The sequence below is a fragment of the Chiloscyllium plagiosum genome, unplaced genomic scaffold (assembly GCF_037043375.1).
Source record: "Chiloscyllium plagiosum isolate Xiang-an unplaced genomic scaffold, Cpla_swu_hap1 HiC_scaffold_10, whole genome shotgun sequence".
In the NCBI taxonomy this organism is placed as follows: Eukaryota; Metazoa; Chordata; class Chondrichthyes; order Orectolobiformes; family Hemiscylliidae; genus Chiloscyllium; species Chiloscyllium plagiosum.
In genome coordinates, this window is record NW_028270148.1 from 91,051,430 (window position 1) to 91,072,927 (window position 21,498).

The window sequence follows — 21,498 nt, forward strand, 5'->3', positions numbered from 1 at the left end:
CAGTGTCCTGATACACGGAATGCAGCAACACCCGCAAGTGACAAGAATAGCTACCGAGATGCACACCCCCATGGCCAGCTGCCCTAGCAGTGTCCCCCATCTCCCAAAAGTGGCGTTCAGCCAGTCGACAACTGGATTCCTTATCCCCGATTGGTGCTTCAGCTCAGCAGCCAGGGCTCGGAGCTTCACCAGGGTCTTAGTGAGTTTGCCATCTGGGCCTGTGTTGTTTGATATGGCTGTACAGCACATGGTCCCAAACAGTGCACAGACACCTCCCTTTTCAGCAAGTAACATGTCCAAGGCCATCCTATTTTGTAAAGTCATGAGGGAGGACTGTGCAAGCTGTTCATGGATGGCGTCAACCGCATCCCGGGTAAGGTTGGTAAGTCTCTGCATATTGTAGTGGAGGAGGTTGATTCTGTTAACGTTTTTATTAACCGTGATCGGGAAAATGGCGGAAAAAAGGGGAAAAGTTTCAAAACCCGCAGCAATCTCATCCACCAGCTTGTATTCGTCGGGGATATTTCTGGCCTGCCCAATAGCATCAATCCAGACCCCATCCGAATTTTTGAAATCCAACAGCGGGTCAACAGCCCGTCTGTGTCGGGTCAGAGAGGCGAGCCCAGGCGGGGGCTCGTGGAGGGTGTAATCTCCCGGGGCCCGCGGGGAGATGAAAAGCGGGATATTGAGGGTGACCAGGACACAGCTTCCTTCCCAATTTAGGGGCAACCAATTGTACAGAATCCGTCCTCCGCAGTACCACCACAAGTCCGCGCGGCTCACCGTTAGTGCTGCCGCTTGGCTTCCTGTAAGCACCCAGGTTCTGCTGCAGCTTGCCCTGTCTACGCTGCCAACTGGATATCCTCGGGTAAGCGGTGTGGGGTTGATGAAGCAGGTGAAGTTTACTAGCGGGTGCACAACGAAGTCAGGAGGGGTAACGTTTGCCGGTGCCATCGGGAAGTACTGTTCCCATGACTTGCACTCCAATGTAGGGTTAGTCTCGGACATTAGTTCGACCCCACAGCCCATGTGGCCGTCCTCAAATGGGGTCCTACTCATTATCAGGCCGGGCCGCCCCCCCGCACAAACCCAGCAGTGGTCGTGGCCTGCCTGCCGAGAAAACTGGACGACTCGATCCAGCCAGGTATTTGTCTCCATGTAGCCAGTGGCAGGTGCGATCCGCCCTCGGGGATCAACCAGCTTAGTCAGCTTGCGCGATTCAAACTCTGTAACTACACCAGGCACAGGCCAGGAGGGGTGATTATCCCGGTCGAGCGGGACCCTCAGCTGGATCTGGGAAGAACCAGGCATCCCCAGGTTTATTCGGATAATCCCCTCCGGGTCCTTCCCCATGACCGCAACCCCAATTGCTAAATAGAGGATTTTCGTGTGGGCTGCACCCGACTGGTCAGATTCGCGCCCCTGTGCCCAGCAGTTGTCACTGGACCACCCGGTCATGATCATGGGATTGGAGAGCCCGGGCTTGACTCGGAGAAGCAAAGGGTTCTTCCGAGCTTGCGAGCCAGAGACTCGCCCTCTCCTGAGGGAGAGTTTTCTGCTAAAGTCCAAGTATTCTGCTCGTATCGGGGTGCTGGTGTAAGCCTGCCCCCACCAAACATCATCCCAGGAGGCACACATGCGGCGCGTATGGATGTCTTTCGGATATCCGTAGCATTTGTGCAAGATGTGGGGGGCGCATGAGCAAGGACACATGTATACACTGTAAGCTGTCCACCCCTCCTCTGAGTCAGTCCCCCCACAGTCTATCACATCGCACAGATCGAACTGGAAAGTCTTATCCTGTGCGGGGTCTGCATGTAAAGCAACCGTTGCTCCACATGAATCCCTTGAAACCTGCATGGACAGTCTTACCACTAGGCAGAAACCCAGCCAGTTCAGGAGTCTGTTACTGTCCATCATGTCCCAGTTCCTCGTCGGGCGCGACCTCCGCAACCGGAGTCAGAGTAGTGTTAGGCCTTCCTGACCTGGAGCAGTGAGAGAAATGATGCCAGTTATTGTCCCCCTCCCGGTTCACCCTCAAGGTGTTGGCTGCGACCCCCGTCACTGGGTAGGGGCCATGCCACCGCCCCTCGTCCCAGGTCGTGCGGCCCATCTGTCGGAGATAGACTTTATCCCCCACTCGAAGGGGTCGGGACCTGTCGGGGGTGTCCGGCCGTGCAGCCGTAACCTGGTTGGATATTAGCCGGACCATTTCCCCCAGTACTTGCATGTACTGTGTCATGTCCTGATTCATTATATCCCAATCCGTTTCCCACAGGGGTGATGTTCGGGGGCCAGGCATGGAGCGACCTGTCAGGATTTCATGGGGTGTCAGGAAGGTATCGCCACTCCTTTCCTGCCTCATTGACAGCAAGGCTAGGGGGAGTGCCTGCACCCACGTCAATGCAGTCCCTGCCATGACCTTGGCAATCTTGTCTTTAAGCGTGCGATTGGCCCTCTCTACTAACCCCTGACTCTCAGGGTGGTAGACACTGCCGTAGCGGTGAAGTATCCCGAGAGTAGCCTCCACCCGGGCAAGATGTTCATTTTTAAAATGTGTCCCATTGTCTGTGCAAATCTTTCGGGGGACGCCATAGCGGGGAATCAGTTCCTTCGTGAGCCACTTCACAACAACTTCCCCATCCTCCGCCTTCGTAGGAGTTGCCTCCACCCACCGGGAGAACCTATCCACTGTGACTAGCATGTATCTGTATTTCTCTGGGGTCCTCCATTTGACCCCCATGTCCGTAAAGTCCATGCAGATCTCCTGCCACGGCCCTGTCGGGGTTGGGAACTTTAACATCGGGTGTGGGAGAACTCTCCTGGTGTTGTACTCATTACACACCCTGCACTCAGCCCTCAGGTTCTCTATATGTTCCCGCAGCCGGGGTGCCCACCAGTGGTTCTGGACGGTTCGTATAACTTGGGCAACCCCCACGTGTGTCGGCCCATGTATTTCAGAGAAAAGTGTTGGCAGGAGAGCCCTCGGGGCCACGACCTCTCCTCCCGGGGATCGCCAAAGGGGCTGTTGAGACCCTTCGACCTCCACATACTGTCGGACTGCGCCTTTATTCTCCCATTCCCTGACCTCAGCACTGCTTGCCCGTCCCTGCAGCTCACACAGATGCCTAATGGCATCAACCCTAGCCGCCTCCCCAGGGGAATCACTGCCACCCTCCCTTGGCCCCGGACTCTGCTGGGTGTCTGTCCCTGACCTCAGGGTGACCATCTGCACTGCGAGCTTGGCTGCCCTGTCAGCTGCACCATTTCCCAGCGCTTCCCTGGTACGTAAGGCAGAGTGTCCTTGCACTTTCACTACTGCCACTTCCCTTGGACGATGCACTGCCTGGAGCAACCGTCGCAAACTCTGGTCGTGTTTTACCGGCCTCCCCGTGCTGGTTTTAAAACCACGTCTAACCCATGCTGTGCCCTCTACGTGGACTGCGGTCCATGCATAATTGGAGTCTGTGAAGATGTTAACTCGGTGTCCCTCACTCAGTTCTAATGCCCTTGTCAGGGCTGTTATCTCTGCTAGCTGTGCAGATGCAGGCTGTGGGATTTCCCCAGACTCGATGGTGTCGTATACCCCCCCTGAATCTCTGACCACGGCATACGAGGCTCGTACGCCGTCTGCTTCCCGACGGCTGCTGCCATCGGTGTACAGGTCCCAGTCTGCCTCGGCCAGGGGTTCTGTGTGCAACCCCTTACGTATCCTCCTCTCCTCAGCCACTCTGGCCACACAGTCGTGGGGCTTCAAGGATCCCCCATTTACTCCCACCATCATATTCCTTGTACTCCCCCTATCGGATGCAAACGTAATGTGCGGTGATAGAAGGGCATTCTCAATTCTAACCTGCCGCCCAGCTGAAAAGCTGAATGAGTTGGAGGCCAGAAAGGCTCCTATGCTGTGATCTGTGTGAATAGTCAAGGGATGGCAGAGTACTAGATGGTCAGTGTTGTTGACCGCTTTCGTTACTGCTGCCACAAATCTGGCACAGCCTGGCTGTCCTGTCTCAATGGGCTCTAAACGGCAGCTGTAATACCCCAGCACTCTCCTGCAGCCTCGGTCCTTTTGGTAGAGGACGGCGTTTACTATCCCCCCAGTCTCTGCCACGTCCAGGTGGAAACCTTTCTTATAGTCTGGGTGCGCTAGCGTGGCCGCTGCTCCCAAAGCTTGCTTCACCTCCTTGAACGATTTCTCTCTCTCCGCGTTCCATCGCAATTGACTCTTGAGCCTCTTTGCCCCAACCTCCGTGATCATTTCCCTGAGTGGGGACGTTATATCCACAAAGTTAGGGACGTAGGTGCGAGAATACCCACATAACCCCAGGAAGGCCATCATGTCCTGTACTGTTATAGGGGTGCCATAGGAGAGGATTGCTTCCCTGTGCGCTCTTGAAAGTGTGGTGCCCCCTTTTCCCACTATCCGTCCCATAAAGGATACTGATTTTCGGGCTATCTGGCACTTTTCCCGTTTCACTTTAAAACCGGCTGCCACAAGGGTGTCCAGCAAGGTGCGGACCGCCTCCAAATTCTGGGTGTCAGTTTCACTGGCAATCAACAAATCATCGACATACTGTATGATTGTGGTGCTGGTGGGAAGCGATATCTGTTTAAGTATAGGGGTCAAAGCCGCACTAAACAGGCCTGGGGAGTCTTTGTACCCCTGTGGGAGGCGATTGTATGTGTACCGCTCTCCCTCGAAGGTGAAGGCAAACCACTCCTGACACTCTGGGTGCAGTGGAAGGCAGAAGAAAGCGTTAGCCAGGTCTATGACAGAGAAAAAGCGGCTGGCAGGCGTGAGCGCCTGCAGTGCAACGTAGGGGTCAGGGACCTTCAGGTTTAAAGTCTCCGTGGCTTCATTTATCCTTCGGAGGTCATGGACCATGCGCCACCCTTTACCCATCCCCTTGGAGACGGGAAGGATTGGCGTATTCCAGTGTCCTCCCTTTTCTTTTCTGAGGACCCCCACTTCTAGCAGTCCCCTGATTGTTGGGCGAATCCCTTCCCTCTGTTCTAAAGTGAGAGGATATTGTGTCACCCAGATGCAGCGTTTAACAGAAGGTTTCAGCTGCAGGTGGACTGCCCCGTCCAGTTGGCCAGTGTCCTGTGGTTGTACCGTCCAGAGAACGGGGTCTATATCACGCAGCAGCTGTGCCGCTTTCCAGTGGTCAACATTATCCAGAAGGAGGGACCTGTCCACCGCCATTTTTTCATAAATCCCTTCTTCTAGCACATCGATGGGGCGTCTCTGGAAGCAGCCATCCAGTGACACCTCATCGAGGCCGTCTCCTAATCTTTGGTACTCGCATCGTAGTGCGGCAAGGACCATGGGTCCCTGGTTACGGGCCTTTGATCCAGGTGCTATTGCGAGTGTGACATGCGGGGCCGCCTGTTCCCCTAGCTGGTACCACTCAGCCTGCTCCGGATGCAGGCTGACTGCAGCGGCAATCCCTTCCTTCCCGGCGATGAGATACGTGAGTTTAACCATACCCCTTCTATCCCCCAGGTGGGCGTTGAAGCGGTCATCGTACTCAGGGTCATAATGGGTGACATAATTTAGCGTTACGTGGTAGGGGTTTTTTGGGGGGAGGTACGTCTGGGAGCCTGGAATAGATGGGAGCCAGTTGTCAAATTCCCCCATCAATCCCCTTCCCTCCACCGCGTACAACAGCCGAATCCAATAAATGTCCACAGATGCGACTCGCGAGTCCCCTGAAGTGGGGGCAAGCAGGAATTGTCCCATCCCCCTTAAGCCTGGGGAGGGATCCCCAGGCCAGAGGAATCGCAACCCCTCAGGTGAACAGTGGATGCAGACCCCTAACTTGGTAAGAGCATCCCTCGCCAGCAGGTTAACTGGACACCTCGGGGCCAGGAGTAGGGGCAGAGAGATCTTTTGTCCCCCGATGGTTATTGTTGCTGGCACGGTGTAAGGCTGTTTCTCAACCATCCCCGAGAATCCCACAGTCTCCAGTATCCTGCCCGAGAGGGTCAGGCCCCTTGGCAATTTAGTAATTGTGGAGGCGGATGCCCCTGTGTCAATCAGGAATTGGAAGTTCACCCCACACACCTTCCCTCGAACCATAGGGGGTCTACTAGGAGGTGTCGGTTTGGGGGCCAGGGGACTGCAAGATTCTCGTGGGCACCGTCAGCACTCTTCCTCAGACCACCGGGAGTCGCTGTAGTCTTCATCGGGCCCCACCAGCGCACCCTGTACTACCCCTTGTGTTCCCCTGCCCCGGGCCTGAACCCAACCTCTCCGTTTATTCATATCCCGGGGTCCGTCATTTCTGTCCCGTCTATCCCGTTCCCCGGGACGCAGTCCCGAGCTTTTAGTCACAAACCGATCTCCCCTTCCTTTGTTACATTCGCGGGCGAGATGTCCAATCCCATTGCAGGACCAACATCTCACCCTCTGGTCACAGTTCTGGTAGTAATGGTCAGTACCATTGCATGCCCAACAGTGATCGCGCTGCCGTCCCCCATGGATCCGCCTCTGCGCGTCTGAAGACAGCTGCTGTTGGCTGTCGTGGGCTGACACATGGCCGGCATATTCTGCCCTGTCAGGGCTGGGTCGTGGCAGGGCCTTGCGTGCATTGGGCTGCTGGGAAATGTACATTTGAGCGGCTGGAGGCACAAGCTCCCGCGCGGCGGTCTTCGCCCCCACTTGCTCTAAAATCTTCCCAAACTGTTCTAAGATATGTGTAGTTGTCTTGGCGGCCTGCCCTTCAACTTTCATCTTTTCCGAGGTACGGTGCCTGTTCAGATAGTGATGTACCTGTTTCCTCCATATGTCTTCCTTCATTGAATCCACCCCCACCAGGTCTTTTAATTTGCTCTGCACTGATGCAGGGAGCCCCTCGGTCACCCCCCTCCGGAAATGTGCTATTGCCAAGGGGGAGCTATCTGGCCTTTCACCTGTCCCAGCCTGCCATAGATCCCAGGCCCTCCCCAGGTATTCATGTATGTCCTCCCCGTCCTTTAGTCTGAGGGTCCCCAACGCGTCCAGCGAGAAAGTAGTGGGGAAGCTGTCCCGCAGGGACCGCCAGACTAGATTCCGGTAGAGGTCAAACGAGACAGTTTCATCTGACCTGGAACACCGAGCCAGTCTTTCTGCCCTGATCAGCGCCTCCTCTGCTCGGATGCGTACCATTATGGTTCTAAAATCCGCCAGCGCTAGTTTCTCATGACAGGTCTCCCTCTCAAAAGCCGCTATCCAGGCAGACGCCCCGTTGGCAATCGGAGGAAGCCTCCTGACCAGGGCGTCTAGGTCTGTCCGTGACCAGGGGACATACTTCTCCACCCCCATACTAGTGGCGAGAAGAGGCGCTTGAACGGCCGACAGAGTGTCGAGAGTCCCCTGCATTGGGCCACCGTGGGGCCGTGGGAGTGATGTGTAGGAGCCCTTATCAAAATCCCCAATAATCTCCCCCTCGTCCTCCGAGGAGGTGGTATCTAGCTGGGAGTCATACTCACTCCCTCCCTTCACAAGCTTGCTCTGGAGGCGAGCTCCCGTAACAATTAAAGTGTCCCCTTCCGCAGCCATGGACCTACTGTCCTGCCGGGATTTTTGAATTCCCCGGGGCGCCTGTTCAGCCTTGGCGGACTGGCCATTCATTGAAGCCAATTTGGCATGTCTTCCCAGGGAAGGATTTTTTGGGGCATGGGAGCCATCCCGTCCCAGCACGGGGCAGCAACCCTCCCCTTCTACCTCTATGTCCTGTACTTCCCATCTCTGTGGGATGCCGTCCGGCTGGCCGATCCGACACAGACCGCCCCCTGGCTTTACCATCCCCGTCCCGGCTGCGACCATTTCAGTGAGGGCGCTTAGTTTCTGCTCATGATCATTGAGCACACTCTCCAGTCGTTCTGTTACACGGTCCCGGATCGGGTCCTCATACGCGAAATTTCCCCCTAGAACTTTGACAACAGGGGCCTGTATGGTTGGCCCCTCGCAACGCGGTTGGAGCGGACACAGTGGTGCCCTGGTGTCCGCAAGCGGGGCCGTGGGCGATGCACCGGGGGCGGGTGATCCTGATTGTGGGCTGGTGTAAGGGGGTGGCAGACTTCCCCCGTGGTTGGCACCTCGGGTCGGCACGGCCACAGGAGAAGTGTAAGGTGTAGGGGGGTAAACTGGAGTAGGGTTCAGAGACCACTCAGGCTCACATTCCGGGACAGGACCCTGCTCACCCAATACTGGTGTGTGAATAGGTGAAGTCGGTAAGTGACTTTGGAAGCGTATCAGAAGCTCCCGCAAGTAAACATCTCCATCCTCCTTTTTATTGGAAGATTTGACTAAATTAAAAAACCCTCTCTTGGTATCCCCTTTCCCCTCCCGCAAGAAGGTTTGGACTTTAGCTCGGAAGGCATCAAATTCGCTTGTCATAAAGAAGGGTTGGTCATCTTTAGGGAACCAGTTCTTAACCCGCCACAGCTTGAGACTATTCTCTAGGTTACGGACTTTTCGTTTAGCCTCCATAGCAGTATTATTCTCCCGTAACTGGGTCCTGATTTCCGCCAATACCTCCCCTGTCGGTGGCCGCGAGTCGGGGATTTTCGGGACTGGGGTGGACTCGTCAGTGTATGCATCAGTGGGTAAAGTAACAGCCGCAGTTAAATAGTCTAGCTCCCGGGTAAGACCGTCCGAAACAGTTGGGCCATTAGGGGAACAAACCGGTCTGTATCCCCACTGTGGGGTAAAAGTCACAACCATTTTTGTTTTCCATCCCCGGGAGCTATCAGTGCTCGGGGGTGCCCACCCAGCGGGGGGATTGCCTAGCACAATTGTTTGGAGAGCCGAATAATGTGGTGACCTGTAGAGACCATCCAGAATTTTGATCATTAATGTGGGATTTTTAAATGTTTCCCTCAATCTTGTCAGGATAATTCCCTTTTGTTCTGGTGCTTGGGCAATCACCAGGTCCAACTTTTCCTTATGCAGGGCTACGCTATCCAGCAGTAACTGACTGTGAATAGGCATGTCCCCACCGTCCCTGCAGTGCCACCAGGGCACTCCGGGACATGCTGTCCTGTGGTGAGTCAACTTAGGTGGCCCGAAATTCAGGTCCCCCATGTCGGATCTCCCCTGAAGGGAACCGCTTCAAAAACAGTACGTCTTTCAAAACCTGACCTTCGCGTGGCAGATCTCTGCTCTTAACAACCGGTCTAAGGCAGACGTCTGTACGGTTAAACCCTCTTCAGGAGAAGAGCTCCGACCTCTGTCACCCCGGGTATGTTCGGTGGTCACAACAAATATACAAACCAAAAGTCCGTCAGGTTTAAGTGCTCATTAACATGGATCCAGGAAGTCGAATATGGTCAGCGCTCAGGTAGGAAACGTCAGGTAATCGTCAGGCAGAACTATCTGCAAAATCGGGCAAAACAGATATGCGCTCTGGCTCCGAAAGCCACGCTAGAAATTCACACACTGGGTACAATATATATGCGCTCCGGCTCCGAAAGCCACGCTAGAAATTCACACACTGGGTACAATATATATGCGCTCCGGCTCCGAAAGCCACGCTAGAAATTCACACACTGGGTACAAATATATATGCGCTCCGGCTCCGAAAGCCACGCTAGAAATTCACACACTGGGTACAAATATATATGCGCTCCGGCTCCGAAAGCCACGCTAGAAATTCACACACTGGGTACAAATATATATGCGCTCCGGCTCCGAAAGCCACGCTAGAAATTCACACTCTGGGTACGTCAAAAGGTTAGTAAAAGCTTACCAGTCAGGACTCTGCGATGCTGCTGTCAAATTGATCAGGTTTTTTTTTTTTTTTTTGGGTTGGTGAGGGTCGGAGAGCAGACAAGAAACTAACTGAGAGTAAATCTAACTACTGGAAGCCTTGGATTTAACAGGCGCTTCCCCACCTTTAGAAAACTTCGGCCGAAGGTTGTCTGCTCCCTGATCCGCCAACGTTGCCAACTCGCCGTTGTCTCTTTTCCTTCCCGCGTCGGGCTCACCAAATGTTAAGACGGACCTGCGGGGTCCCGTCTTTGCGTGTTCTTTTGGAAGGAGAGACTCACACTGGCAACTATGATTAGACGCAGACAGCAGTTTATTCACAGAATCTTAACTGATACAACGAATCTACAAGCATGCATTCGTTGGAGAAGGCGTTCTCCCTTCCCGTTCAAAGTTGACACAATTATACTTCGCGCTGCCTGGAGTCCCCGGTCAGTTCGCCTTCCCCATTGGTCCATTCATCTGCGCGCGCTGGGGATCCGTCCTCCTATTGGCCGCATCGAAGTGCCTGTCCAGCTCCTGCTGTGCTTGACAATGGCTCAGCCATCCCCGGGAGCGGTTCCGATCCCGTATTCAATAGTCCATTGTGTCAAGGAATTACTATGCGTCTGACAGGCTAGCCATTTTCAATAGTTTTTAGTTTAACTAAATTGTCAATTACACTTATCAACTTTAGACTTAAATAGAGCCATTCACACTCACTAGTTACAGGTTCCGATAGAGCAATTCACACTTGTCTAACAGTTACAGATTCCGATCAGTTTCTTTATTAATCCCAAGTTTCGATGGGGCAATTGATACTGGCTGGTATTTACAGGCTCCAAGATTTAATTAACATTATGCATATCCCTTACAAGCTCCAGCAGTCATGCAATCGCCTGCAGCAGCTCGCTTGGCTGTTGTTAACCATTTCAGGGCTGGAAGTGTCACCCTCCCTAGCCCTACATTAAACACCGCAGTGAAATCTCCCCAACAATAGGTAACCTCAATTTATTTAGTTACTTCATACAAGTCATTAGTATAGATTATAAATAATTTAGACTCTAGAACCGATCCTTGGTGCTCTCCAGTAGTAACAGTTTGACATTCTAAAAACAAAACATTACTTCCAAAGTTTGTTTCCTTTTTTCCCACTAGTAACTTGTCAGTCTCAGACACTCAGACCCATTGTTCAGTTTAGCTCATCTTTTCATTTTTATATACTTGAAGAGCTTTTGCCGTCTATTTTTATATTTCTTATTTTTCATCATAGTCCAAAATCTTCCTGTTTACTAAGTTTTGGGTTAACATTTGTTGATTTCTAAGTCTTCCTTAATTTTCTGACCTACCACTCTTATTTTATGAGCAATGCATGTCCTTTCTTTCTACTTGGTACCATCCTAACTTCCTTAGTTAGCCATGAATGGTGCATCCTTCTAGTTAGAATTTTTCTTCATCTATGGAATCTGTAAAGACTATCATAACATATTCATTTATTTCTGTTGATGCTATCAATTCATCTATCTTGTTATGAATGCTGTGAACATTCAGGTAAAGAGCTCTTTCACAAATCTAGCCTTTCATCCCTACGATCATTCTGGTCCATTTGTGATACACCTTTTGTTTTTGGTTATGTATTATTCCCATAACATACTGTCCTTATATACATTGTTACAGTGGTATTTATTAAAAAAAATGTCTGAGGTTGCCATTCAAGATCATTTTGATTTGTGACTCATTATTTGGTGCAGTTATATCAATATCTTTTAATCCACATCTTAAAGTTGCATTTGTAAAGGACAACCAACTCCCATTCCTAGATGTGATGGTACAGAGAACACCTAACGGATAATTCACCACAAAGGTATACAGGAAAGCCACACACACAGACAAAGTCCTGAACTACGAAAGCAACCACCCCAACACACACAAAAGAAGTTGCATCAAGACACTGTTCAAAAGGGCCACAACACACTGCAGTACACCAGAACTGCAAAAAGAGGAAGAAAAACACCTATACAATGTATTCGCCAAAAACGGATACCCGCGCAATTTCATCAACATATGCCTAAGGGAAAGACAACGGAACGAGGACATGCTGCAACCCAAAGGACTAGCCACACTACCATACATCAAGAGCATTACCGAACTGACAGCCAGACTACTGCGACAACTAGGACTCATAACAGCACACAAACCAACAGCCACTCTCAGACAACAACTCACCAGAACGAAGGACCCGATACCTATCATGAGCAAAACCAATGTAGTGTACAAAATCCCATGCAAGAACTGCACAAAACACTACATAGGACAAACAGGAAGACAGCTAATGATCCGCATCCATGAACTCCAACTAGCCACGCAACGACACGACCAGCTATCCTTAGTAGCCACATGCAGATGACAAGCAACATGAGTTCGACTGGGACAACACTACTATTATAGGACAAGCCAAACAGAGAACAGCCAGGCATGGCACTCATCCACAGATTCAATCAATAAGCACATCGACCTGGACCCAATATACCGGCCACTGCAGCGGACAGCTGGAACTGACAACCGGAAGCGGCAGATTCAAACCACTACAAATGCCGGAGGAAAGATCACAGAAGTGCTTCATAGGAGACTCCCAAGCACTCAGGATGTCACCTAGACAGGGGTCAACACAAATTCCCAGCTCGCGAACAGAACCACAACAACGAGCAGCCGAGCTACAAAATCCTCTCTCAAACTTTGCATTTGTAAAATGAATCAATCAGTTAAATCACAAAACATAATGACTAAGTGAGCAGATCAGAAAAAAAAATCTACAGGCATTCCAGCAACCAGCATATTAGCAAGCTAGAAACAGCAATCAACTATTGCAAATGACTATCCTATCTATCAGCAAAAGCCATGTTACTCGTATTAACTTTCAACAAGCCCCCATTTTCCCATTCTGTAATCTCCAGTATGAGCTTAAAAAAGGAAAAACTCTGAAATAATATTTAAGTTAGAATTCAGAATTATGTAAAAATTTAAAATTATTAATAAACTGAATTATCCTCTATAATATGATTCAGAAATAGCCAAATAACTTCTCTGCATCTCATTTAAGCCATTGTATGAAGTTCTATATACATGAGGCTTGAAAGACTTTTTCAAATGTTTATTCCAAAACTTATTCCAAACAGCCTTCAGATAGAAATCTAATTTTCTAAGTCTTTTGAAAAAAATGGCTCATCATATTAAGGAAAAGGCCACTGGAAGATGAATCTTTGGGAGTGAGTGTGATAAGCCCTGGTTTATTCAGTCTCTCCCTCTAGCTCAAACCCTTCAACCCTGGCAACATCCTTGTAAAACTTTTCCAAACCCTTTCAAGTTTCACAACATCCTTCTGATAGGAGGGAGACCAGAATTGCAAGCAGTATTCGAAAAGTGGCCTGACCAATCTTTAAATAACTTAACGATACTTACTCCATATAGATGATCACAGACAGCAACTCTTTTCTGTTATGCACCTCTACCCTGGAATTTTATTTGTATTTTTAATGTCCCATTTAACTTCCCATCTAACTAAGAAGAATGAACAAGAAAACCTTTTATGTGAAACGTGGTTTGTTGTTTTTAATTAATGTATACATGAGTCATATTTACAGCAAGTAAAATAAAGCAAAATAATACCCATATCACCACTTCAGTCTTATACAGAAACCTTTCTTGAGTACATTACATCTAGATATTTCTGTTTCACTTCAGAACCATAGGTTTGATAGAGATTGTCAGATGGTAGGAAGGTGATCGAACCGTTGCTGACGAAGCTGCTTTCTGGCATCTGGTGTTGGTGACCCATTATTACCAGGGAGCTGAGGCAAAAACTAATTTTAAAAATGAAAAAAAACTAATAAATTTCCAACGAAAGTTTGTGATGTATGCCCAGACCTGGTTTCTAAACTATTTTCTTGCCCACCACCCTTCCTCTAACTGGCAGAAAGAGGTATGGCAGAATGCTAAAATCTTGAAAATGAAAATCCTACTACATTCACATCAAGCATAACATGCAGTTTAGTCCATCAACAAGACCCCAATGAAATCAGATAGGGATACACTTACAATATAATAGTCACAGCCCAAAAGCATAATCATTATTGTTAAATACAAATATTTAAATCATTATAGTTCAATATTCTTAAAGTTCATATTAAATCAACTCGATTACTTATTTTCTTTAACCTAATTTGCTGAGACATTAATGTGTGATCAAACTATACTGCATTTATTTGGTTTTAATGTCTTTTTTTACTTCTGCAACTTCTAGATATCCTCGAGGAGAAACTTCTGCTCATTCACTACTGGATGACATTCAAGAAGTGTAACATATCAAAAATAGCAGAGGAGATTGGATATAGAATAAAAATAGAGAGATGCTGTAAGTCAGAAACAAAAACAGAAATTGTTGATAAAGCTCAGCAGATTTGGCAGCATCAAAGTTCTGAGGAAGGGTTACTGGACCTGAAATGCTAACTCTAATTTCTCTCCACAGATGCTGCCAAAGCCCCAGTTTATTCAGCCTCCTCCCTCTAGCTCAAACCCTTCAATCCTGGCAACATCCTTGTAAATCTTTTCCAAACCCTTTCAAGTTTCACAACATCCTTCTGATAGGAGGGAGACCAGAATTGCAAGCAGTATTCGAAAAGTGGCCTAACCAACGTCCTGTACAGCCGCAACATGACCTCCCAACTCCTAGACGCAATGCATTGACTAATAAAGGAAAGCAGGGCTTTTGCCCGAAACGTCGATTTTGCTGAAGCTCCTCGATGCTGCCTGAATTGCTGTGCTCTTCCAGCACCATTGATCCAGAATCTGGTTTCCAGCATCTGCAGTCATTGTTTTTACCAATAAAGGAAAGCATGCCAAATGCCGCCTTCACTGTCCTATCTACATGCAACTCCACTTTCAAGGAACTATGAACCTGCATTCCAAGGTCTTTTTGTTCAGCAACATTTCCCAGGACCTTATTATTGAATGTATAAGTCCTGCCCTGATGTGCCTTTCCAAAATGCAGCATCTCACATTTATCTAAATTAAACTCCATCTGGCACTCCTCAGCCCATTGTCCCATCAGATCAAGGTCCCGTTGGACTCTGAGGTAACCTTCTTCTATGTCCACTATGCCTCCAAATGTGGTGTTATCTGCAAACTTACTAACCACATCTCCTATGTTCATATCCAAATCATTTATATAAATGACGAAAAGTCTTAAAAACCTTCAAAATGGTCGCCTCAACTGCTTCACTAGCAGGGAATTCCACTGATTCCCAACCCTTTGGGTGGAAAAGTTCTTCCTCAACTGAGTTCAAAATCTGTTCCCCCTTATTTTGAGGCTTTGCCCCCTAGTTCTATTTTCAATCGCCAGTGGAAACAATCTCATTGCTTCTACCTTACCTATTGCCTTCATAATTTTACATGTTGCTATAAGATCCCCCTTATCCTTCTAAATTCCAATGAGTATAGTCCCAGTCTACTCAATCTCTTCTCACAAGTCAACCCTCTCAACCCTGGAATCAAACTCGTCAACCTCTTCCAGTGCTCAAACATCCTTTCTCAGGTATGGAGACCAAAACTGTATATAGTAGTCCAGTTGTGGCCTTACCATCACCATAACCAGCCTATTTTTCAAGTCTATTCTTCTAGCAATGAAGGATAATCTTCTATGTGTCTTTGTAACTACCTGCTGCACCTGCAAACGAACTTTTTGTAATTCATGCACAAGGAGACCCAGGTGCCTCTGCAATGCAGCATGTTGCAACCTTTCACCATTTAAATAATAGTCCATTCTGCTGTTACTCCCACTAAGATGGATGATCTCACATTCACCAACACTGTGCTCCATCTGCCAGACCCTTGTGCACTCATTTAATATATCAATATCCCTCTGCAGACTTTCAGTGTCCTCTGCATACTTTCCTGTACCACTCATTTTAGTATAATCTGCAAATTTTGACACACTATTCTTGGTCCTCAACTCTAAATCATCTGTAAATTGTAAATAATTGTGGTCCCAACTCTGATCCAGCACTGGAGGGAGACAAAAAAGCAGGAACTTATTGGCCTGTTAGCCTAACATCTGATCCTGGAGAAAAAAGTTGTAATAGGGCATTTGAAAATGATGTTCAGGCAGGATCAGCATGATTTTGTGAAAAGATCAAGTTTGACAAATGTTTGGAGTTGTTTGAGGAAGTAATTTTAAAAAACCACAGGTTCAAGGGAACAAGTAGATGTTAATGACGTCTAAAAGTTACTTGGTAAGTTTCTACAAAGAATGTTATCACACAAAATAAGAGTGCATGACACTGGGAATGATTTATTAAAATGGAGAGAAGATTGGCTAACTCACAGAACAAAGTCAGGATAAATGATCTGTTTGAAATTGGCAAATTGTAATCCATCTGGTCCAGGTAATTTGTCCACCTTCAGATGTTTCAGTTTTTCTAGCACCTTCTCCTTGGTGATGACCACCATTCTCACCTCTACGCCCTTATTCTCTTGAATTTTTGGAATGTTACTCATGTCTTCCATGTAAGACTGATGCAAAGTACTTGTTTAGTTCCTCTGCCATTTCTTTGTTCTCCAATATTACTTCTCCAGCATCATTTGCCAGTAGCCCAATGTCTACTTCATCCTCTCTTTTGCCCTTTATATATCTAAAGAAACTTTTGCAATGTTCTTTTACCCTCATCTTTAATCTTCTCCCTCCTTATTTCCTTTTTAGTTGTGATGTGTGGTCATTGTAGGCTTCCCAATCCTCTGTTCCAGCACCTCCTTTAGATTGTACGATTTATTTCATATTGTCAATGTTCTTTCAACTAAAACAAATTACTTCAATTTCCCTGCAGTGAACTTCATGTGCAACTTGACAGCCCATTTCACCAACTCATCATTGTGATTTTGAAGTTCTACAATATCCTCTTAAGTTCATAATGCTTCCAAATTGTATATCATCTGCAAATGTTGACTTTATGTTCTGTATACCAAACTCATTATATCATTATATAGATCAGGAAAAGCACATGTCGCAAACCTGACCCTTGGGAACTCAACTACTAATCTTCCTCCACTCTGAAATACTGAACACTACTGTCTGTTTCCTACCATTTAGCTATTTTCATATTCATATTGCTCCTGTCCCTTTTGTTCCATGTGCCACATGTACAATGCTGTTGTGATGTATCAAATGCTTTTTGGTTAACTATACATACCATATCAATAGCATTACTTCCCTGCCACTGAAGCTAAATTGACTAGAATGTAGTTTCCAGATTTATCGTTTTTGAGCAAGGCTGTAATATTTGCAGTGCTCCAGATCTCTGGTGTCCACCCACTACCCCACAGCTCCAAATCTAAGGAATACCAGACAATGATGTCAAGTGCCTCCACAATCTTTCTCACAGTCTCAACAGATCTCATCTGATCTTGGTGTCATATCAACTTTAAGTACAGACTGTCTAAAATCTGCTCCTTATTGATTTTAAACCCTGAATTATCTCCTCTTTAACCATGACCTTTGTACTATCTACTTCCTACAGATGCAATATATTTATTTAATACATCAGCTATAGCCCCATCTCCAAGCTTTTTTGATCCTTAACTAGCCTCACTCATCCTTTTATTTCCCTTTTATCATTTATATAGATAAAGGAAACTTTGGCAGGTAACATAAAAGTGAATCCCAGTGTCTTTTCATACTCATACTTTTACCTGAGGAGGTAAAAGGTTGCTGATACCATGTGAAATCATGTACAGCACTGACAAAGTCAGGATCTGGGCTACTTCCTTGAAATGTTATGGCCTGGTCCATAACATCCTACTTAGGAATTCTCCTGCTAGTGAAAAAATCTTCTCTCCATCTACCCTGTCAAGATCCTTCACAATCTTGTATATTTCAATAAGATCACTTTTCATTCTTCTAAACACTAATGAACAAAGACCTAACCTCTTTAGCCAGTCTTGATAAGTCAACCTCTTCATCCGAGGAAACGACCTAGTGAATCCGCTTTTGAACTGTCTCCGATATCCTTTCTTAAATACGGGGCCAAAACTGAACAAGACTCCAGACTTGCAATAAGATTCCCTTTTTTTTAAATTCCAACCCTCTAATAATAAAGGCTTAAAATTCCCTTTGTCTTCTGAATTACTTGTATTCTAACCTTCTTGTGTCACTTGCAAAAGAACACCCAGATTCCTCTGTGTTGCAATTTTTTGGAATCTCTCTCCATTTTAATAAAGTTTATCCTCTGATTCATTCTATCAAAATGCATGACCTCATACTTTCCTACCTGAAATTCCATCTCCCAAGTTTTTGCCCCTCACTCAATCTATCCAAATCCACTTCAAGATTCATTATGCCCACATCACATAATGCCTTTCCAGCTCTATTACATCATCAGCAAACTTGGATACATTATACTCTGCTCCTTCCTCTACCTCATTAATATAAATAGTAAGGGACTGACCCTTGTGGCAGAAAAAAACCGTTAATCTAAATTATTTGTTTTCTGTGTGTTAACTAATCCTGAATCATGCTAATACATTAACCGAAAATGTTGAACTCCTATCTTGTGCAAAAACCTTTTATGCGTCACCTTATCAAATACCTTCTGGAATCCAAATACATAAAATCTGCAAAAGTAATTTCCTTTTACCAAACTATATTGACTCTGTGTTACACTTTTCTAAATGCCATGCTATTTATTGCTTAATAATGAATTCTAGCAAATTCTAACCAGAGATGTTAGGCTACCAGGCCTTACTGACTATGTTCCCACATTAATAATAGCGAGTTGAATGAGGAGGTAAAAGGTTGCTGATACCTTGTGAAATCATGGTCAGCATTTCAGGGCATTCAAGGGGTAGAAGACAAAACTTTAATTAAAAATTCATAACATATGAATTAGCAACTTTTCCTTTAGTAGGCCTTTCAACCCTTCAAGCCTATTTCATCATTTGGTAAGATCATGGCTAGTCTGTTTGTGTTCCAAATTTCAAACTCACATTTACCTCTGATAACTTTTGATTTCTCTGCCTAAAAAGAAACTATCTACTTCCACCTTAAAGATATTTAACGATCCTGCCTCCACTACTTTTTTCAATACTACTTGTTATGAAGTTGAAGACGTGTACTGTACCTTTAAAAGAGACTGAAAGATATTCAGCACTGAGGTGTTGCAGGCACTTGTCATGTGACTGACTAACTGTCTGAGTGTGTACTGGAAACTTGAAAATATGTTACATTTGGCTGTTTTCACAACAGTTTGAATTTAACCAATCAGTTTAAATTATGCCCAAGGATACTAAAACCCAATCGAATTTGAATTTATTGTTTTTGACAAAATCGAACCAATGAGACGATCCGATGAGGAGTAGGCATTTTGGAGAGTTAGGCAGAGAGTGACAAACTGCCATCTAGAGAGAGAGAGAGAGAGAGAGACTGCCATTCAAAACTCTCTATCAAAAATACCTTTTTCATATGAAACATCTTTGCAGCAAAAGACCGAAGATGACCCAGCGAGAACTGCAGCTGAAAGAAGACAGACACCACGACAGCCACTGTCTGGTTTTGAAAATTAAGTTGATGTAATTTTAATAGGGGTATTTATTGCATCCGTTTATTGTTATAGAGTTGGAGGTATATAAGAAAACTTTAAGAGAAAGGAGGCTTAGAAGTTTGTGAGAAGATTTGTAGCTCGGGTGCTCATTGTTGTGGTTATGTTCGCAGAGCTGGGAATTTGTGTTGCAAACGTTTCGTCCCCTGTCTAGGTGACATCCTCAGTGCTTGGGAGCCTCTTGTGAAGCGCTTCTGTGATCTTTCCTCCAGATTTTATAGTGGTTTGAATCTTTTGCTTCTGGTTGTCAGTTCCTTAGAGGCTTAGAGTTGTAAATAGTTGTTTAATGTTCACTTTGAGTTAATGAATAAAATTGATATTTCTTTTCTTTAAATGGTGAAACTTGGGGAGTTCTGTCACTCACACTTTAACAGATTACGGGGCAAGGTGTTTGGTTTAATTAGCAGAAGGGTTCACTACTGTATCGTAACACAGCTCTTTCTTTTAATTATCCCTGCCAAAGTGAACAACTTCACAGTTTCCCATATAGAACTCCATCTGCTAGGTTTTGCCCACTCACTTAACTTACATGCGTGCACACTTTTCACACTTTCCACACTTTCCAAACTATGTTTGTTTCGTCTGCACATTTGTCCACCATGCCTTCAATCCCCACATCTAAGTCATTGAAGTAAATTGCAAAACGTTGATGGCCAAGCACAGATGGTTGCAGGACCCTCTTGTCACTTGCTACCAATGGGAAACAAACCCATTTATGCATACTCCTGTTTTTTACCAGCCAGTCAATCTTATCTCCTAGCGAATATGTTACCCTGTATCGTGATCTCCTTCCACACAATAACCTTTTATGCGGAACCTTGTCAAATGCCTTCTAGAAAGCCAAGTACAATACATCACCAGGCTCCCCATTATTCACAGGGCATGCTAGTCCTTCAAAGAGCAGGTCTGCCCTTTTGCTAAGTCATGCTGACTCATTCCAATCACAGATTTCCAAGTGATGACCCCCATAATGATCGATTCTAAAAGCTTATCCACAATAGATGTAAATCCAACTGTACTTTTGTTTCCTACTGACTGCCCACTCCCTTCTTGGATAGTGGTTGTAATTTGTTTTATCAGTCTACTGGAATTCTTCCAGAATCTAATGAATTTTAAAAATGAACACATGCCATTATTAAATGAATAACATTGAAGAGGTATGCAGAGTTTCAATGCACTGGTATAAAGTTTTTAATATGTGTGTTCGTGGAAGCTAAAGTGAGATGGTCAGAGTTCAGGGATTTAAGGCAGCAAAATCTTTTTGTCAGTTTGCTAATGTGTGCATTTCAAAAGACATTGGTACACAAAAGTGTAAGTCTACATCATGTGTTAATCTGCAGAGATGTTTTGGTGGTTTTTAACTTCAACACTTGATGTAACACACATGCATTCTTGGCCCTCTCTGTGACTGCCACGCAGATGATGGCTGCAAGCCAGCTTAGTGCCAGAAAAGATTAACACTGCAACTTTAACCAAGTAGTTGAAATGACAATTGTCAGGTCTTAAACTACATTTTTCTTCTTGTGATATGAAGTGTGTAATATGAAAGGCCCAAAGATTGTGAAGCAAGGTTTCCCTTTTCATTGGCATCAGGTCATTATAAGCAGGAAGATAAGTTAAGGATAAACAAGGAACTATTTACAGAATGTACATGAAATGTGTCTATGGATTACATTGGGCTATGGAATTCTTTGTCTCTCTGCTCCCCTTTCCCATCAGTCTTCCATTCACTAACAACACCCTTTTTCCCAATGAGAGTCCATTCAACTGCTCCAGCTGTCTTCCTCATTGACTCCACCTAATTAAAAATCACACAACACAAAGTTATCTTCCAACAGGTTTATTTGGATGATCTAGCTTTCGGAGATTTTTAACGTTGTACACCCCAGACCAACACCAGCATCTCCAAATCATGACACCACCTATTGATGCCCTGGCAAACAGCACAGCTCACTTGCTCGTCACATTGCTACCTGTTGCTTGAGATCAATTACTGATTTATTGGATATTTGGTTAAAAATCTGTTCCCCCTACTTTAACAACACAATTACAGGACCATGTTATCTCTAGATTTGATAATAAGAGTGAAAGAATACCCATTGTTTTAACCACATTCTA

The 21,498-nt window shown here is 46.2% G+C and overlaps 1 protein-coding gene and 1 long non-coding RNA gene across 4 annotated transcripts in view; one reads left to right on the forward strand and one right to left on the reverse strand.

The window, feature by feature from the left end:
* Nucleotides 1–14,573, forward strand: part of LOC122552996 (uncharacterized) — a 66,439-nt gene extending 51,866 nt beyond the window's left edge. Inside the window, exons 2-3 of the long non-coding RNA XR_006312585.2 lie at nucleotides 14,037–14,147; nucleotides 14,262–14,573. This is a non-coding gene — a long non-coding RNA (uncharacterized LOC122552996). The remainder of the gene's footprint in view (nucleotides 1–14,036; nucleotides 14,148–14,261) is intronic.
* Nucleotides 13,095–21,498, reverse strand: part of LOC122552994 (cyclin-dependent kinase-like 4) — a 67,994-nt gene continuing 59,590 nt past the window's right edge. The window contains exon 10 of one of the 3 annotated variants that reach the window (XM_087991545.1): nucleotides 13,095–13,596. In XM_087991545.1, coding sequence (XP_087847671.1) covers nucleotides 13,422–13,596 — 175 coding nt within the window. In that variant the 3' untranslated portion in view covers nucleotides 13,095–13,421. The remainder of the gene's footprint in view (nucleotides 13,597–21,498) is intronic. The other 2 variants (XM_087991547.1, XM_087991546.1) reach the window with 2 other exon arrangements.